This window comes from Myxine glutinosa, chromosome 5 (genome assembly GCF_964187855.1).
Source record: "Myxine glutinosa chromosome 5, kmMyxGlut1.1, whole genome shotgun sequence".
Classification (NCBI taxonomy): domain Eukaryota; kingdom Metazoa; phylum Chordata; class Myxini; order Myxiniformes; family Myxinidae; genus Myxine; species Myxine glutinosa.
In genome coordinates, this window is record NC_136265.1 from 139,672,657 (window position 1) to 139,689,075 (window position 16,419).

Here is a 16,419-nt window from a genome sequence, read left to right on the forward strand (position 1 = left end):
AAAATCGTTTACTTACATATATCGAGTACCATCGAACATGCAGCTGAGCTGTCGGTATCTCCCGAAACGTGGAATCAGCATCTCATTGCACTTTGGGATGAAACTCTTCCTATCGTGTATTCAAAAATATCAGGAATTTTCACATTCACCCCCATATATGCCTTACACCTATTCGTACATCTCTCGGAATTCTCTTTCCCAATCCTGTCTAAATCTCTTTCCCTTAGCACACTAACCTCTGCAACCTTTAAGGTGTAAAAAATTGGTGCTGACGCGGTCATTCCGGAGGAATTTGGTGATTTTTTATTTCAGGGCGGAGATCATTGGAGGAAGGAAGTGGCTGACATATTCTGGAATGAAATATCTGTCATAAACTGTTGTTGGTTTCAGTCTGTGTACATCACATGAGTATTTTAGGAGAAGTTGCTGATACTGCATGAGAACGAGAAATCACTGATGAGGCACCATGAGGCTATTTCATCAATCCAATAGAAATCTACTCGTTTTTCTTCTTCTACCTGGTATGTTTCAAGGTAAGGATTTCATCTGTGGGCATCGATTTATCTTCTTTTCTGCTTTTTTTTTTTTAAATCTGAAAGATAGCTTTTAATTATTGAGAGTCTAATTCCCCTTCTGTTTTTACCTCTGCTACCGAATGTGGATGGAGGTTATGTTTTCACCCCTGTTTGTCTGTCTCTTTGTTTGTTTGTCTGTGACGAGCATATCTCGAAATATTATGGACGCATTCGGATGAAACTTGGTGGACAGGTTGGTGTGTGGCAAGGACGAATCGATTCGATTTTGGTGAAGATCCAAATTCAGATCCGGATACAAGAATTTATTTTTAATTTTTAGTCATTCTTCACAATTTAGAGATCGGGTCAAAATGATACAAAGCATGCTATTTCAAAATATTGTGCACAGGTTATGACAAAGCTTGGTGGATGTGTTTGTAAGGTGACATGGACAAGCCAATTCGATTTTGGTTCAGGTCTGAATCCAGATCCAGCCTTTCAGTGGGATACACAAGGTAAACTGTTCAGCCTGACAGAGGTATGAGGTATATCTAGTATGGTTCTAGTTGCTGCTGTTTTACAAGGCAGGTCCCTTTACATACAGACTTGGCATTTAATATGGAATATTTTTTTTGTGGGGGTGAAATTACTTTTCAAGATGTCTTAGAAACAAAAGTTCATTGGAATTATGTTGAAATTATTCTAGATTTTGTTAATGTGACCTTTAAAAGAAACAAAAACCACATTTGACATTTCGAAACAAATAAATTGATCCTTGAAAGTGATGTAAACTGATATCGAACTCAATTCATGGACAGTACTGTGTTAAACTTCTGTACGTTTTCCAGAAGTATCTCTTTATTTTGCACATTGGCCAAAAATTTTTTAAACAAAAACAAAAGTTAAATTACGACTGGGATTACGGACAGTAAAACTACAGTTCAGTACTTCGTGTAACCCCCACGAGCATTCAGGAGAGCATGTACACGTTGAGGCATGCTGTTCACGAGATTTGCCAAGGTTTGGACAGGAATCGCTTGCCATGCAGTGACAATAGCTTGCTGCAATTCACGCACAGAGGTCAGCTGCTGGTCCAAGTGGTCGATTTGACGCGTTAATTCTGCCCACAAGTTCTCTATCGGATTCATATCCGGGGACATGGCAGGCCACTCCATATGCTCTACACCATGGTCAGCAAGAAAGTGTTGGATCATGCGAGCACGATGAGGCCGTGCATTGTCATCTTGGAAGACAAAGTTTCCTCGAAAGGCTGCACGAGCAAATGGAAGCAATGTTTCTTCCAGAATGGCCCTGTGCTTGAACTAGTTCAGGTTCCATTCAGAACAACCAGGTCAGTTTTGCCCCCTGCATGAAAGGCAGCCCAAACGATCACCCCACCACCTCCAGCTTGGACTCTTGGCACTATACAATCTTTGTTGTAGGCTTCATGCACTTGTCTGCACACTCGGACGCGACCATCTTGACGATAGACCAGAAATCTAGACTCGTCACTGAAGATCACGTGATTCCAGTGTCCTGGCTGCCATTGGCGGTGCTCTCTGGCCCACTGCAATCGGCGCTGGCGGTGTTGTCTGGTCAGGCATGGCTTTCTCAGGGGACGCCTGGCACGACAGCCTGCTTCAACCAGTCGTTGGTTGACTAGCCTTCTGGATACAGGCACATTTGTCAGTTGCTGCCACTCAGCCCTAAGCCGATTAGCTGACTTGGTACGGCCATTGCGGACTAACCGGTGCAGCTGGCGATCATCCCTCCTTGTGGTTCTGCGGGGACGTCCAGGCGTCGGTATTGGAGTATGGACACCCCTCTGAGCATTTCGTTTCAGGATCTTTGAGACTTGACCTTGAGTGATGCCATACTGCCGAGCAATAGCACGCTGTTTCATGCCGTAATTTCGTAAAGCCACCACTCCATGACAAACAGCATTGTCGAGTTGATGGACCATCTCCAGAGGAAGCGGCAATAACTTTTGGAGACGTGCAGCAGTTGTTTTCCACTAATACAGAACGCAACAACCCTTGTATACCCGACTGTGAAGCCAATCATCAAATGCACTTGTCCGTACATTTTGCCACACCATCTGTGATATAATCCTGTTGTTGACTTCTTGCTGTGACAGACAATCAGTGACATGGTTCTTTTAACAAATAAATCACCAAAGTGTAAAAGAAACTCACTAGATTGATATACTGAGTTAAGAAAGTAATCCCAAGTCAAGAAAAAAAAAATTCCATATTAAATGCCAAGTCTGTATATAAATCTTATAGTAAGGTGGCTTCATGAAATATTTTTGACAAACCATTACCGGGTTGACAAAAGTACCAAATTGCATTAATGTTCCTGACGTCATAATGATTAATTTCAGAAGGGTAGCCACCCAGAAATAGTACAATGCGACCTCAGGAGGGGGAAAATAAAATTCAACATGGGATATTACCCACAGATATGACATATGTCCTCAGTAGGGGAAAATGAAATTCAACATGGGATATTACCCATAGATATGACATATGTCCTCAGTAGGGGAAAATGAAATTCAACATGGGATATTACCCACAGATATGACATATGTCCTCAGTAGGGGAAAATGAAATTCAACATGGGATATTACCCACAGATATGACATATGTCCTCAGTAGGGGAAAATGAAATTCAACATGGGATATTACCCATAGATATGATATATGTCCTCCAGGGGAAACTGGAATTCAACATGGGATATTACCCACAGATATGACATATGTCCTCAGAAGGGGAAAATGAAATTCAACATGGGATATTACCCACAGATATGACATATGTCCTCAGAAGGGGAAAATGAAATTCAACATGGGATATTACCCACAGATATGACATATGTCCTCCAGGGGAAACTGGATTTCAACATGGGATATTACCCACAGATATGACGTATGTCGTCAGTAGGTCTTTAAATGACAGTTATTGGGAAAAAAAATCCGTAAACAGTCAAAAATGCATACAATTAAATTTATATTAGTTGTCACCTGTAAATTTATTCAATTAAATAAAAAGACAGTTTATAATGCTTCACATGTGATGTATGTGAATAGGGGGCAATGCGGGCAATATCTCTTGTAGTTTAAATGTTTCAGACATTTTTATTAATATTTGCTTTTCACTATTCCAATTATCTTGATAAAATGTTGGACCCATGTAGCAATAACTACAGTCACGTGAAAAAGTAAGTACACCCCATGTAAAGTTTTGACTTTTTCAACATATTTCAACATATAGCTATTTGATCTTCATTTCAACAATATTGATAGATAAAGGTGATATAATATAACAAATATCATGAAACATTTACATTTTGTAGTCCATTGTATAATTTAAATAAACATAAATGCAAATTTCGCATGTGGAAAAAGTAAGTACACCCTTGGCTCCAATAGGTGGTATTGCCCCCTTTGGCAGAAACAACCTCAAGTAGGCGTTTCTTATAACTGTCTACCAGGCTCTGACATCGACTGGGAGAAATTGTTGCCCACTCCTCTATGCAGAATTATTTCAGCTGTGCGATGTTTGAGGGGTTTCTTGCATGCACAGCTCGTTTCAAATCCCCCCACAACATCTCGATGGGATTTAGATCCGGGCTTTGACTTGGCCATTCCAGAACCCTCCATTTCTTTCTTTTCAGCCATTCCTTGGTGGATTTACTGGTATGTTTAGGGTCATTGTCATGTTGCAAGGTCCACCTTCGGTTGAGCTTCAACTCTCTGACAGATGGCCTCACATTATCCTCAAGCACCCTCTGGTACAATGAAGAATTCATAGTGGATTTTATGATGGTGAGCTGCACAGGCCCTGATGCAGAAAAGCTGCCCCAAACCATAATATCTCCACCACCATGCTTTACAGTTGGTATCAGGTTCTTGTGGTCAAATGCTGTCTTTGGTTTTCGCCAAATATGTCTTCTGGTGCTGTGGCCAAATAGCTCTACCTTTGACTCATCTGTCCAGAGCACATTGTTCCAGAAGTACTGGTCTTTTCCTAGGTGTTCATTGGCAAACTTTAGTCTTGCCCTGATGTTCTTTCTGGACAGCAAAGGTTTCCTCCTGGCACACCTCCCATGTAGATCAAATTTGTGCAGCCTCTTTCTAATGGTAGACATGTGCACTTTGACATCAACAGTGGCAAGAGCTACCTGTAGGTCCCGTGATGACATTCTGGGGTTCTTAGAGACTTCTTTCAGCATCTTGCGGTCTGCTCTCGGGCTGAACTTGCTGGGCCGGCCTGGCCTGAACAAGTTGGCAGTTGTTTGGAATCTTCTCCACTTGTAGATGATCTTCCAGAAAGTGGAATGATTGATATCAAATTGTTTGGAGATCTTTTTAAATCCCTTCCCAGACTCGTAGGCATCTACAACTTTTTTCTGAAGGCCTCAGAGAGCTCTTTTGATCTAGGCACGGTGACGCCGCACACTTCAACAACAAAGAGCAAACCAAACTAAATGTCTGAGGTTTAAATAAGGCAGGTTCCTCCAAGATCCTCTCTAATGATGTTCTAATCATTTGCACCTAAGCTGGTGCACCTGATTCTAATTTTAGGTATTTGAAGTAGTGATAAATGTAGGGGTGTACTTACTTTTTCCACATGTGAAATTTGCATTTATGTTTATTTAAATTATACAATGGACTACAAAATGTAAATGTTTCATGTTATTTGTTATATTATATCACCTTTATCTCTATTATAATAGGCTACGGTGATTCTGTCTGTCTGTCTGTCTGTCTGTCTGTCTGTCTGTCCGGGGGTGTGGCTTACTCTGTTTAGACTTCATGTAAACAAATATCCACCATTTTATTAACTCGAATAGCTTTGAGGCCTGTTTAGTTAGACCTGTTTAGTTAGTTGAAAAGTGAGGGCTGATTGGAGTGGAGAGTGAGGAGCGATTGGAGGGGAGAGTGAGGAGCGATTGGAGACCAGAGTGAGGAGCGATTGGAGGGGAGTGTGAGTAGCAATTGGAGGGGAGTGTGAGGAATTGGAGAGGAGTGTGAGGGATTGGAGAGGAGTGTGAGGAAGTATTGAAGAGGAGTGTGAGGAAGTATTGGAGAGGAGTGTGAAGAGGTATTGGAGGGGAGTGTGAGGAGGAGTGGGATTGGAGAGGCATGAGGGTGGAGAGAGGAGAGTGTCAGGTGGAGAGGAGTGAGGGGTCACATATTATGTGAAATAAATAAATTGTGTTCATTGCACCATTTCTGGATCTGATGAATTGCCAGTAACCATTTTGTAAAATTTAATGTGCAGCATCTAAATCAAGATGTCCAAATGTCACACACGTCCATGCCCGTGGGATTCCCACAGGTGACCCCACTAGACTGCAGCAAGAAAAAGAACGAGGCGGGAGAACAAGACCCTCGACGAACGTGATCACAGACTCGCACAGGATGCTGCTGCAACAATGATGAGGAGGGTTGGAGAGGAGCGAGGGGTTGGAGAGGAGTTAGGGGTTGGAGAGTGAGGAGCTAGGGGTTGGAGGGTGAGGAGCTAGGGGTTGGGGAGTGAGGAGCTAGGGGTTGGGGAGTGAGGAGCTCGGGGTTGGAGAGTGAGGGGCTAGGGGTTGGAGAGGAGTGATGGGGTTGGAGAGTGAGGAGCTAGGGGTTGGAGGGTGAGGGGCTAGGGGTTGGGGAGTGAGGAGCTAGGGGTTGGAGAGTGAGGTGCGAGGGGTTGGAGAGCGAGGAGTTGGAGAGTGAGGAGTTAGGGGTTGGAGAGTAAGAAGCTAGGGGTTGAGAGTGAGGAGCTAGGAGTTGGAGAGTGAGGAACGAGGGGTTGGAGAGTGAGGGGTGAGGGGTTGGAGAGAGGGGAGCTAGGGGTTGGAGAGCGAGGAGCTAGGGGTTGGAGAGCGAGGAGCGAGGGGTTTGAGAGCGAGGAGCTAGGGGTTGGAGAGCGAGGAGCTAGGGGTTGGAGAGGAGCGAGAAATTGGAGCGGAGTGAGGGGTTGGAGAGTGAGGCGCGAGGGGTTGGAGAGCGAGGAGTTGGAGAGTGAGGAGATAGGGGTTGGAGAGTGAGGAGCTAGGGGTTGGAGAGTGAGGAGCTAGGAGTTGGAGAGTGAGGAATGAGGGGTTGGAGAGTGAGGAGAGAGGGGTTGGAGAGTGAGGAGCGATGGGTTGGAGAGTGAGGAGCTAGGGGTTGGAGAGTGAGGAGCTAGGGGTTGGAGAGCGAGGAGCAAGCGGTTGGAGAGCGAGGAGCTAGGGGTTGGAGAGCGAGGAGCTAGGGGTTGGAGAGTGAGGGGCTAGGGGTTGGAGAGGAGTGAGAAATTGGAGAGGAGTGATGGGTTGGAGAGTGAGGAGCGAGGGGTTGGAGAGCGAGGAGATGGAGAGTGAGGAGCGAGGGGTTGGAGAGTGAGGGGCGAGGAGTTGGAGAGTGAGGAGCGAGGGGTTGGAGAGCGAGGAGCAGGGGTTGGAGAGCGAGGAGCTAGGGGTTGGAGAGCGAGGAGCTAGGGGTTGGAGAGCGAAGAGCGAGGGGTTGGAGAGCGAGGAGCTAGGGGTTGGAGAGCGTGGAGTAGGGGTTGGAGAGCAAGGAGCTAGGTGTTGGAGAGTGAAGAGCGAGGGGTTGGAGACTGAGGAGCATGGAGTTGGAGAGTGAGGGCCGATTGGAGCGGAGAGTGAGGAGCGATTGGAGAGGAGTGATGGGTTGGAGAGTGAGGAGCGAGGGGTTGGAGAGCGAGGAGATGGAGAGTGAGGAGCGAGGGGTTGGAGAGTGAGGGGCGAGGAGTTGGAGAGTGAGGAGCGAGGGGTTGGAGAGCAAGGAGCAGGGGTTGGAGAGCGAGGAGCTAGGGGTTGGAGAGCGAGGAGCTAGGGGTTGGAGAGCGAAGAGCGAGGGGTTGGAGAGCGAGGAGCTAGGGGTTGGAGAGCGAGGAGTAGGGGTTGGAGAGCAAGGAGCTAGGTGTTGGAGAGTGAAGAGCGAGGGGTTGGAGACTGAGGAGCATGGAGTTGGAGAGTGAGGGCCGATTGGAGCGGAGAGTGAGGAGCGATTGGAGAGGAGAGTGAGGAGCGATTGGAGGGGAGTGTGAGGAATTGGAGAGGAGTGTGAGGGATTTGAGAGGAGTGTGAGGGATTGGAGAGGAGTGTGAGGAGGTATTGGAGAGGAGTTTGAGGAGGTATTGGAGGAGAGTGTGAGGAGGAGTGGGATTGGAGAGGCGTGAGGGTGGAGAGGGGAGAGTGTCAGGTAGAGAGGAGTGAGGGGTCACATATTATGTGAAATAAATAAATTGTGTTCATGACACCATTTCTGGATCTGATGAATTGCCTGTAACCATTTTGTAAAATTTAAAGTGCAGCATCTAAATCAAGATGTCCAAATGTCACACACGTCCATGCCCGTGGGATTCCCACGGGTGACTCCACTAGTCTATCAATATTGTTGAAATGAAGATCAAATAGCTGTATGTTGAAATATGTTGAAAAAGTCAAAACTTTACGTGGGGTGTACTTACTTTTTCACGTGACTGTACAACAGAAAGTTTTTGTTTATTTGTTTGTTTGTCTGCACGCGCTAATCTCCTGAATGGTGAAAGATAGGAGGAAACCTCTGAAACAAAAAAATGTCGGGACGGGCCCCCGGAAGGTTAAAGACTAGGTGGCGAGGCCGGTCGAGGCCGCCTCGGCCGGGCTGAGGCCATTTCGCAATTAAAACAACAACAAAAAACATGCATTTTAAAGGCCATTTTCCCTGCTAGAGCGGGGGTTAGCCTTGCGGTCCCCACGACAATCTTCTCCATTTTGCCCTATTTCCTGCATCTCTCCTTGTTAACCCGCTTGCCCACATTTCTTCTTCCACCATCTTTAGCCAAGTCTTTCTCGGTCTTCCCCGTCTTCTACTTCCTTCTACATTCATTTCCATCACTCTTCTCAACCAGTCACTTTCATCCTTCCTCAACACATGACCAAACCATCTCAACCTGTTCCTCTTCACAGCATCAATCACAGGCTCTGTTCCCATCATCTTTCGCAATTCATCATTTGTCTTCCTCTCTCTCAACGATACTCCACACATCCGTCGAACCATTCGCATTTCCACCTTTTCCAACCTTCGTTGCTGCTCTACGTTCATTACCCATGTCTCGCTCCCATAAATCATAACACTTATCACACATGCAGCATACACCTTTCCCTTCAGCTTCAACGACACTCCCCTCATCATCAGCACACCACTCAATTCCCGAAACTTCTTCCATGCACATCTCACTCGAGCAACCGTTGCCGAGTCTGATCCACCTTCTCCATTCAGCATGTCTCCGAGGTAGCAAAATGTTTTCACACCTTCCAGCTTCACGCCGTCTCCAAGATCCAACTCAACATTTCCTCCATCTGCACTCCCTCTGTGCACACCTTACATTTGAATGTAGCTGCCACACTGGTTAATGACCCTCTCAGACCACTACATTTTTGATGGACCCACTCAACGCACATTGTACACTGAATGGAGTTCACTCCGACACCCTTCCTACAAACAGCACAGGGCCACTTCCCAGTTCTTTCCACCTCACCACATGCTTTACCACTTGCCATCACCTTCGTCTTTCCGACATTCACCTTTAGACCTTTTGTCTCCATACATTCCTTCCACGTGTTCATCTTTTCCTTCAGTCCATCCATACTTTCCGTAATCAACACCAGATCATCTGCATACAACAAATCCCACGGTAAACCCTCCTTTACGTTCTGAGGCAGCCCCTCCATCACAGCTACAAATAGTAGTGGACTTAGTATCGACCCCTGATGCATTCCCACCTTCAACTCAAACTCACCACTGTTCCCGTCCTTCGTCCTTACAGCTGTGCGCGCTCTTTTGTACATTGCCATCACTACACTGATCAACCATTCCTCAACTCCTAACTTCCTCAATGCCCATGTCAATACTTTGCGTGGAACCCGATTGAATGCTTTCTCAAGATCAACAAACCCAAGAAACAACTTCTTCCTCTTCTCCATGTACTTCTCCTGCAACTGCCTCACAATGAAAAGCACGTCTGTCGTTCCTCTTCCTGGCATGAATCCAAACTGCATTTCGTCGATCTTCACTTTCTTCCTTATCCTCCTCTCCAACACCCTTTCCAATACCTTCATTCCATGCTCCAATAACTTTATCGCTCGGTAGGAGCCACACTCCAGAGGGTCACCTTTCCCCTTGTATAGAGGGACGAGGGTACTCAGTTCCCAACCACTGGAATGCGGCCTTCTTTCACCACCAGATTACAGATCGCTGTCATTCTCTTCACACCCCAACTTCCTGCTGCCTTCAACATATCTCCCACAACTCCCGTCGGCCTCCCGCTTTTCTACCCTTCATTGCTTTTATCGCTTCCTCAACTTCCTTCTCAGTTATCTTCTCTGCTGGTCCTAAAACTGGGTTACTCTCTATGTTGCCATCCCACTCATTCTCTGTATTCAACAGTATTTCCATATATCTCTTCCATCTTCCTTTAATCCATCTGGGTCGACAACGATTTGTCCCACTTCATCCTTCAAGCAACTCACCCCCATCACATCACACCTCTCTTTCGCTATCTGCTTTGCAATCCTGAATACCGCTTTCTGACCCTCTTCCGAATCCAAGCGTTCTCCGAACATTTTCCTACATGCCTCCTGCGCCTTTGCTACCTCTTTCTTTGCAGCCTTCCTGGCTGCCTTATAACTTTCATGCTCTGCTGTTTCTGCTCCCGTACCCTTCGCCTTCTGCCACTCCTTGAACTTCTTCCTCTTCTCGTCAATCCTCTTTCCAACTTCATCATCCCACCACCATGTTTCCGAGTGCCTCGGTGGTCCGTTTGTCCATCCACATACCTCACCAACGGCTCCCAACAGACTAGCTTTCATTGACATCCAACCACTTTCAAGCTCAACCACATCATCCTCGACCCTACTCAGCCTCTCTTTTAATGCCTCCCTTACTGTCACCTCTTTCAACCTCCACACCTTCATTCTCGGTTGGTACTTCACCCGCCGAGCTCTCCTCGCACCTTTCACCCTTACGTCGCAGACAACCAAGTGGTGCTGTGAAACAGCCTCCTCCCCCGGGATCACCTTTGTGTCCCGGAGGTGCCCCCTATCTCGCCTACGCACCATCAGGTAGTCAACGGTTGTCGTCGACCCACCTGACGTGTATGTAACAAGCTTATTATCCTCTTAACAAGCTTATTAACAAACAAGCCTCGGCCGGGCTGGGTCAATTTCGCTATTAAAAGCTGAGCTGAATTATAGTAGTCAATCTTCCATGGCCGCATTTCGCAATTAAAAGCTGAGCTGAATTATCGTAGTCAATCTTCTATGGCCGCGAGTAAAAGCTGAATTATTGTAGTAAATTCATTCAAAAAGAACTAAAAATGTCGAGGCAGACCCCAGGAAGGATAACGGCTAGATGGCGAGGCCGGTCGAGGCCGCCTCGGCCGGGCTGGGCCCATTCCGCAATTAAAAGCTGAGCTGAATTATAGCAGTCAATCTTCTACGGCCGTGAGTAAAAGCTGAATTATAGTAGTAAATTCATTCAAAAAGAACAAAAATGTCGGGACGGGCCCCGGGAAGGTTATAGGCTAGGTGGCGAGGCTGGTCCAGGTCGCCTCGGCCGGGCTGGGTCAATTTCGCTATTAAAAGCTGAGCTGAATTATAGTAGTCAATCTTCCACGGCCGCGAGTAAAAGCTAAATTATAGTAGTAAATTCATTCAAAAAGAACTAAAAATGTTGGGACGGGCCCCGGGAAGGTTATAGGCTAGGTGACGAGGCCGGCCGAGGCCGCTTTGGCCGAGCTGGGCCCATTTCGCAATTAAAAGCTGAGCTGAATTATTGTAGTCAATCTTCTACGGCCGCGAGTAAAAGCTGAATTATAGTAGTAAATTCATTCAAAAAGAACTAAAAATGTCGGAACAGGCCCCGAGAAGGTTATAGGCTTGGTGACGAGGCCGGTCGAGGCCGCCTCGGCTGGGCTGGGCCAATTTCGCAATTAAAAGCTGAGCTTAATTATTGTAGTCAGTCTTCTATGGCTGTGAGTAAAATCTGTATTATAGTTGTAAGGCCTATCTACAGAAGATTAAATTCAATTTAAAAGAACCCGGGCAACGCCGGGTGCATTCAGCTCGTCATATATAAACAAGAAATCATATATAATTAAGAGCAGTATTGCAGTATCTTTTCCTGGAAATTTTCTATTTTCCATTTTTGTTGGCAACCCTTCTGAAATTAATCATAGAACCTTCAATAAATTATATAGAAATTTGGTGCTTTTGTCCAGCATGTAACGGTATTTCCGAAAATCCACCTTACTATTTTTAATTTTTTTTTGTAGACAGAATCGAGGATCCTGTAAGAGCTAACACATTGAACATGAAAACATGCACAGACACATAAAACATGCAAGGAAGGGAGCGGGTGACAAGAGGGGGAGAGAGAGGGAAGCACACAGGCACAACAACAGTCGAGAACAGGGACGTTGGTAGATCTGTGGAAGAGAGAGGGCTGGGGGAGGAGGGAGTGGACACGGTATAAAGCAAGTGAACATTACCAAGAATTGCAGGAAAGAAGTTGGGGATTGAAAGAGGCGGATTTGGGGTGTTTTAACGGGGGTAGAAAAGATCAAGGTTTTTGATGGGGGATGCTCCATAAGAGATGGTAGTGAACAGTTGTTTTAAAGACCTGGAGGCAGGATTGGGATTGAAGAGAGTGTGGGAGATTTTTCCAGTGTTGGGAGAAAAGAGGAATGAAAGAGTGAAGGTGAGCAGAGAGTCTTGATTTTGGCAGTTTCACCAGAAGACGGTTGCTGGCAGATTTTGTGCGTCCTGCAGGAATATTTGGGGGACAGAGCACAGACAGAGCAGGGGGAGCAAGGGTGGAGAAAAGTCAGTAGAAGACAGAAAGACCACCAACCTGCCTGCGGTGAGAGAGAGAAAGGCCATCAGAATCAGCTCCATCGCAGGAGATTCCAATGATTCTGAATACTTTGGTTTCAACCGCGTGAAGCCGAGCTAGGTCTGAGGCAGGAGCACCAGCCCAGAGGGGGAACAGTATTCCATTGAGCCGCGGATGAAAGCCTTGTATGTGGTGAGGAGCTCAGGTGTGCCCAGAAAGGACTTTGCACGACGGAGGATGCCCAGACGGCAACTCGCTTTGGAGGCCAGCTGGGAAATGTGGTTTTCCCTGGACAGATAATGGCAGATAGTGAGACCCAAAAGCTTGAGTGACAGAACTTCTTGGAGAGGATTGTTGAGAAAGTAGATGGGAGGGTTTCCCAGACGGTCTTTTTGGAGAGACAAAGTGAGAGTGTGAGATTTGTCAGGGTTGAAAGACATGTTCCACTTGTTTGACCAGTTTGTGATGTTATCCAGGTCTGCAGAGAAAGAAATGTGTACCTATTAGCAGGTAATGGGAATCCACAACCATATTGTGGAACGTCGGTCAGGGTCATTATGTATATGTGATGAAAAAGGACTCTCCTGAAAGTTATAGTCAAAACAAAGTTCAGGATAATATTTAGTCTTCATTATCTTCTATGTTGTCTATTATGCCACACCGGCAGAAATTGTACCACACCGCTGACACACCGCACCGCACATATGGATAGAGATTAGAGATGGAGCAAGACTATTGTTCTTGAGCTTGAGCTGAGAAAAGCTTTCAAACAAATAGAGCCCAAGATAGTGTTTCTTCCCGATAAATTGTTTCCCAGGAATTCCTTGAAAATTGTGGGGAATTTTTTCAGGATCCCTTTTTCTGGCGTTTTCAGTCGGGCTCAGGAAATTTGGTCTCTATTGTCACGTGTAGATGTGTTTGTGCTTGTGCAGTGGACTCTGTGCACCTCCTTTCCCAACACTAAGGAAAGATTCATCAACTTGGATTTTGTGGCCTTCACAGCCATCCTACAACCAAATTGACTGAGTACGAAATGTGTGCAATGGTAAAAGTTAGCCTCATACAACGTCACATGATGATTTGATAGAAAACGTGGCCGACATTCCATAAAAATCCCTTTTCTGCAGGCAAGGGTTGCAGTTTTTTCACGTAGAAGGATTGAACGGCCTCGACCTTGGTAGTAATAAACAGCCTCGACATCACTCCGCTCAGCCTCGACCGAATTAACTCTCTGTTACAATTTGCTGACTATTTCACTTTCTTTGTTGTTGCTCCCATGTCTCCATAGCAAACACAAAACAATGCATATTTATATCTAAATTTGGATCTTGTAAAATTTTGTTCAATGGTCCACTTCCTGCAGCAATTCTTTCATTCACTTTAAATGTAAATGCTTAGCATATCTTTTCATAATGGGTCGAATAATCCAACTCTTTAATTTTTTGGTCAGACTTGTCTGATGTATTCTGTGAACCTACTTAATTTCTTAATCTCATGTTTTAAGGGCACTTTCTCATTTGATACAGCAACCCAACCCTTGCTAACCCCATGTCTTTCTCCTTCAGAATATCAGGCACACGAGGCAAATAACTGTACAATGTTCGGAGTAAAGACACTGTGTGTCCAATCGGAGGTTATCGGTCTATTGAGAGAGGCTGTTGATCTTACCTGCCAGTTTACTAACCTGTTAGACTACAACATGAAAAATCTGAGCGTTGTTTGGTTCAGAAGTTATAGTGAAAACGACATGGAAGTTATCTACAACAGCACAACAGAATATATACAGGAGGAATTCAGAGGAAGACTGGACCCTCAAGGAGACGCATCTCGAGGCAATGGATCACTGAAGGTCAGCGAGCTGAAGATGGACGATGAGGGAACTTACATCTGTGTCTTCGAGTTCTACGAGACAACTTGGCTACATTGGTGGACCGTGAGTAGGATGGAGTCTGCTAATTTCAGGACATTCGAAGGAAATCCAACACATCTTCGAGTTGATGGTAAGTAATCTTGGTTTAAATTAATATTCCATAAGTAAAGATTGTGCGTCCTTGGTTAACCCAAAATTTTCCACTAAATTTCGATACAACATTGAATAATCTTTGGTCGATGTTAAGGACCCGATACGGCCTTGTTACACAACATAAGATGTACTTGTGACATCAGGAGATCAGACTTTTCCTGCCTGCACTACAATTGGCCACCATCAGCACAATGCATTGAGCAAAACAGACCTGGGAATCACAAAAGCAATCAAATCCAATCTACTGTGATTGGAAAAAGAAGATTTAAAGGGTCTCCCAACATCACGTTTGAGGAAATTGTTGGCAATTTCAATGCGTAGTTTGTCGGAAACAACTCACTCTGAGTATCTTGCCGCTGAACATGACTCTGCCTCAAGTTGGCCAGCCTGCTCCATCGGTATATGCCTCATTAGAGTGCATCCCTTTTGCTGACGCAGCTGTAGATAACATACTTATTCATACCAGTTTTCAGACCAAAATAAATCTGGATGGTGATCTGAAAACTGTATACATTGCTTATTTCCATATTGCAGTAAGGAAAGAATCCTGTATGAAACTTGCATGGAGCCACAGTGCAAGATGTTCCGTAAACATGAATTTGTGACTCCACAGTGAGACCAGAGATCTTGGACATCTCGACTGAGTTTGTGAGCTCCAGCACTCGTGGGAGGCTACTATGCGAGGCTGCTGCCAAACCGGAACCTACAATCACCTGGAGGAACCCAGTGGGACATATCTTTGATTCAAGCGAGGTTCTGCTGGCTTCGACTGACTCGAGGAAAGTACAACGCGTCATTGGTATTCTCAACATCACAGAAGAACATCTAGTTGGAATGTACGTCTGCCAAGTGGAGAACCACCATGGCATGGCCCAGAACTATGTGATCTACCATGGATCAGGGCCACCCAGCAAGCTCAGAGTAGTCCTGTGGGTGATCATTGCCACTCTTGCTGTAGCTGCTGGTCTCGTCCTTTTTCTAGTGTTTGTTCAGAGATGGAGACATGAAGATGAGGAAATTTAGCAATGCTTCAATGTCTGATTGTATTGGAATTTTCATGTTCAATATGTATCATGGTTCCTTGCTGTTGTATTATTGAGTAGGTGTTGCTAGATATCTGCCTCGTATCCTTTACACTAAACCAATTTGCTTTCTTCTCCTCATTAATCAAGTCCTGGCCTCTTCTGGAAACTATTATTTTGCTCGTTGTCTCATTCCAGACACTGATGGTTTCTGAATGTACATGCACACAGACGCACACACATGTTCCGATAGGAGGGATGTTGCTTTTGCTGTTGTCTGTAAAATAACGAATCTGCCTGAACTTTGCAATTATGAAAAGGTGAAATAGAATTGCTAATGAAGGCATTACAGGTTTTGAAGCCCACTTTACTGATAAATTCGATTGCATTTACCACATTGCAAAAATGTATTGTATAAATAAATAAATAAATAAATTTGATTCTATTGCTCTTGGTTTTATTCGCCACACACAAACAGTGGAGATAAACAATACAGACAAGCAAGGAAAGAGCAATTGTTCCGATTAAACAGGGAGGAAGAGTAAATTATCTCAACAGGTGCACGTCATCATTCTTACCTGAAGACGTAAAGATGTAACATATGGGGGAACACCTGATATCTTCTCTGTAAGAAGACGTTATCTAGCATGATATTTCAAAAAGTTGTGGACGAGTTGTGGCAAACCTCGGTGGATGAGTTGGACAGGTGAAAAGAACAAGCCAATTAGATTTTGCTTCATGTCCGGATCCAGATCTGGCCTATCAGTGGATACAAAACGTAAACTGTTGAGCCTTGCGGAGGTAAGCGCTCTACGTAGTGCCGGAGCTGTTCTAGCTCATTATTGTTAAAGAGCGCTTAATTATCACAACATGTCCAAGGTCTGTTACTAAATATCAACAACGATGGGTAAATCTAAACTTATGTCAGTTCTTAAATTGAAGACCTTTCCACCTACCACTGATTCCTTTGAACAAATTGT

The 16,419-nt window shown here is 45.1% G+C and overlaps 1 protein-coding gene across 3 annotated transcripts; it reads left to right on the plus strand.

Moving 5' to 3' along the window:
- Window positions 1-347: 347 nt before the first annotated feature.
- On the plus strand, window positions 348-15,879 carry LOC137426984 (uncharacterized). Of its 3 annotated transcripts, none has more exons than XM_068116067.2 (3): window positions 348-533; window positions 13,960-14,394; window positions 15,031-15,879. In XM_068116067.2, the coding sequence occupies exons 1-3, from the start codon at window positions 467-469 to the stop codon at window positions 15,438-15,440; spliced, it is 912 nt and encodes a 303-aa protein (XP_067972168.1). In that variant the 5' UTR covers window positions 348-466; the 3' UTR covers window positions 15,441-15,879. The 3 variants fall into 3 exon arrangements, with proteins under 3 accessions (XP_067972168.1, XP_067972169.1, XP_067972167.1); XM_068116068.2 differs by having other exon boundaries at window positions 396-521; XM_068116066.2 differs by lacking the exon at window positions 348-533 and having other exon boundaries at window positions 12,114-14,394.
- Window positions 15,880-16,419: the final 540 nt, after the last annotated feature.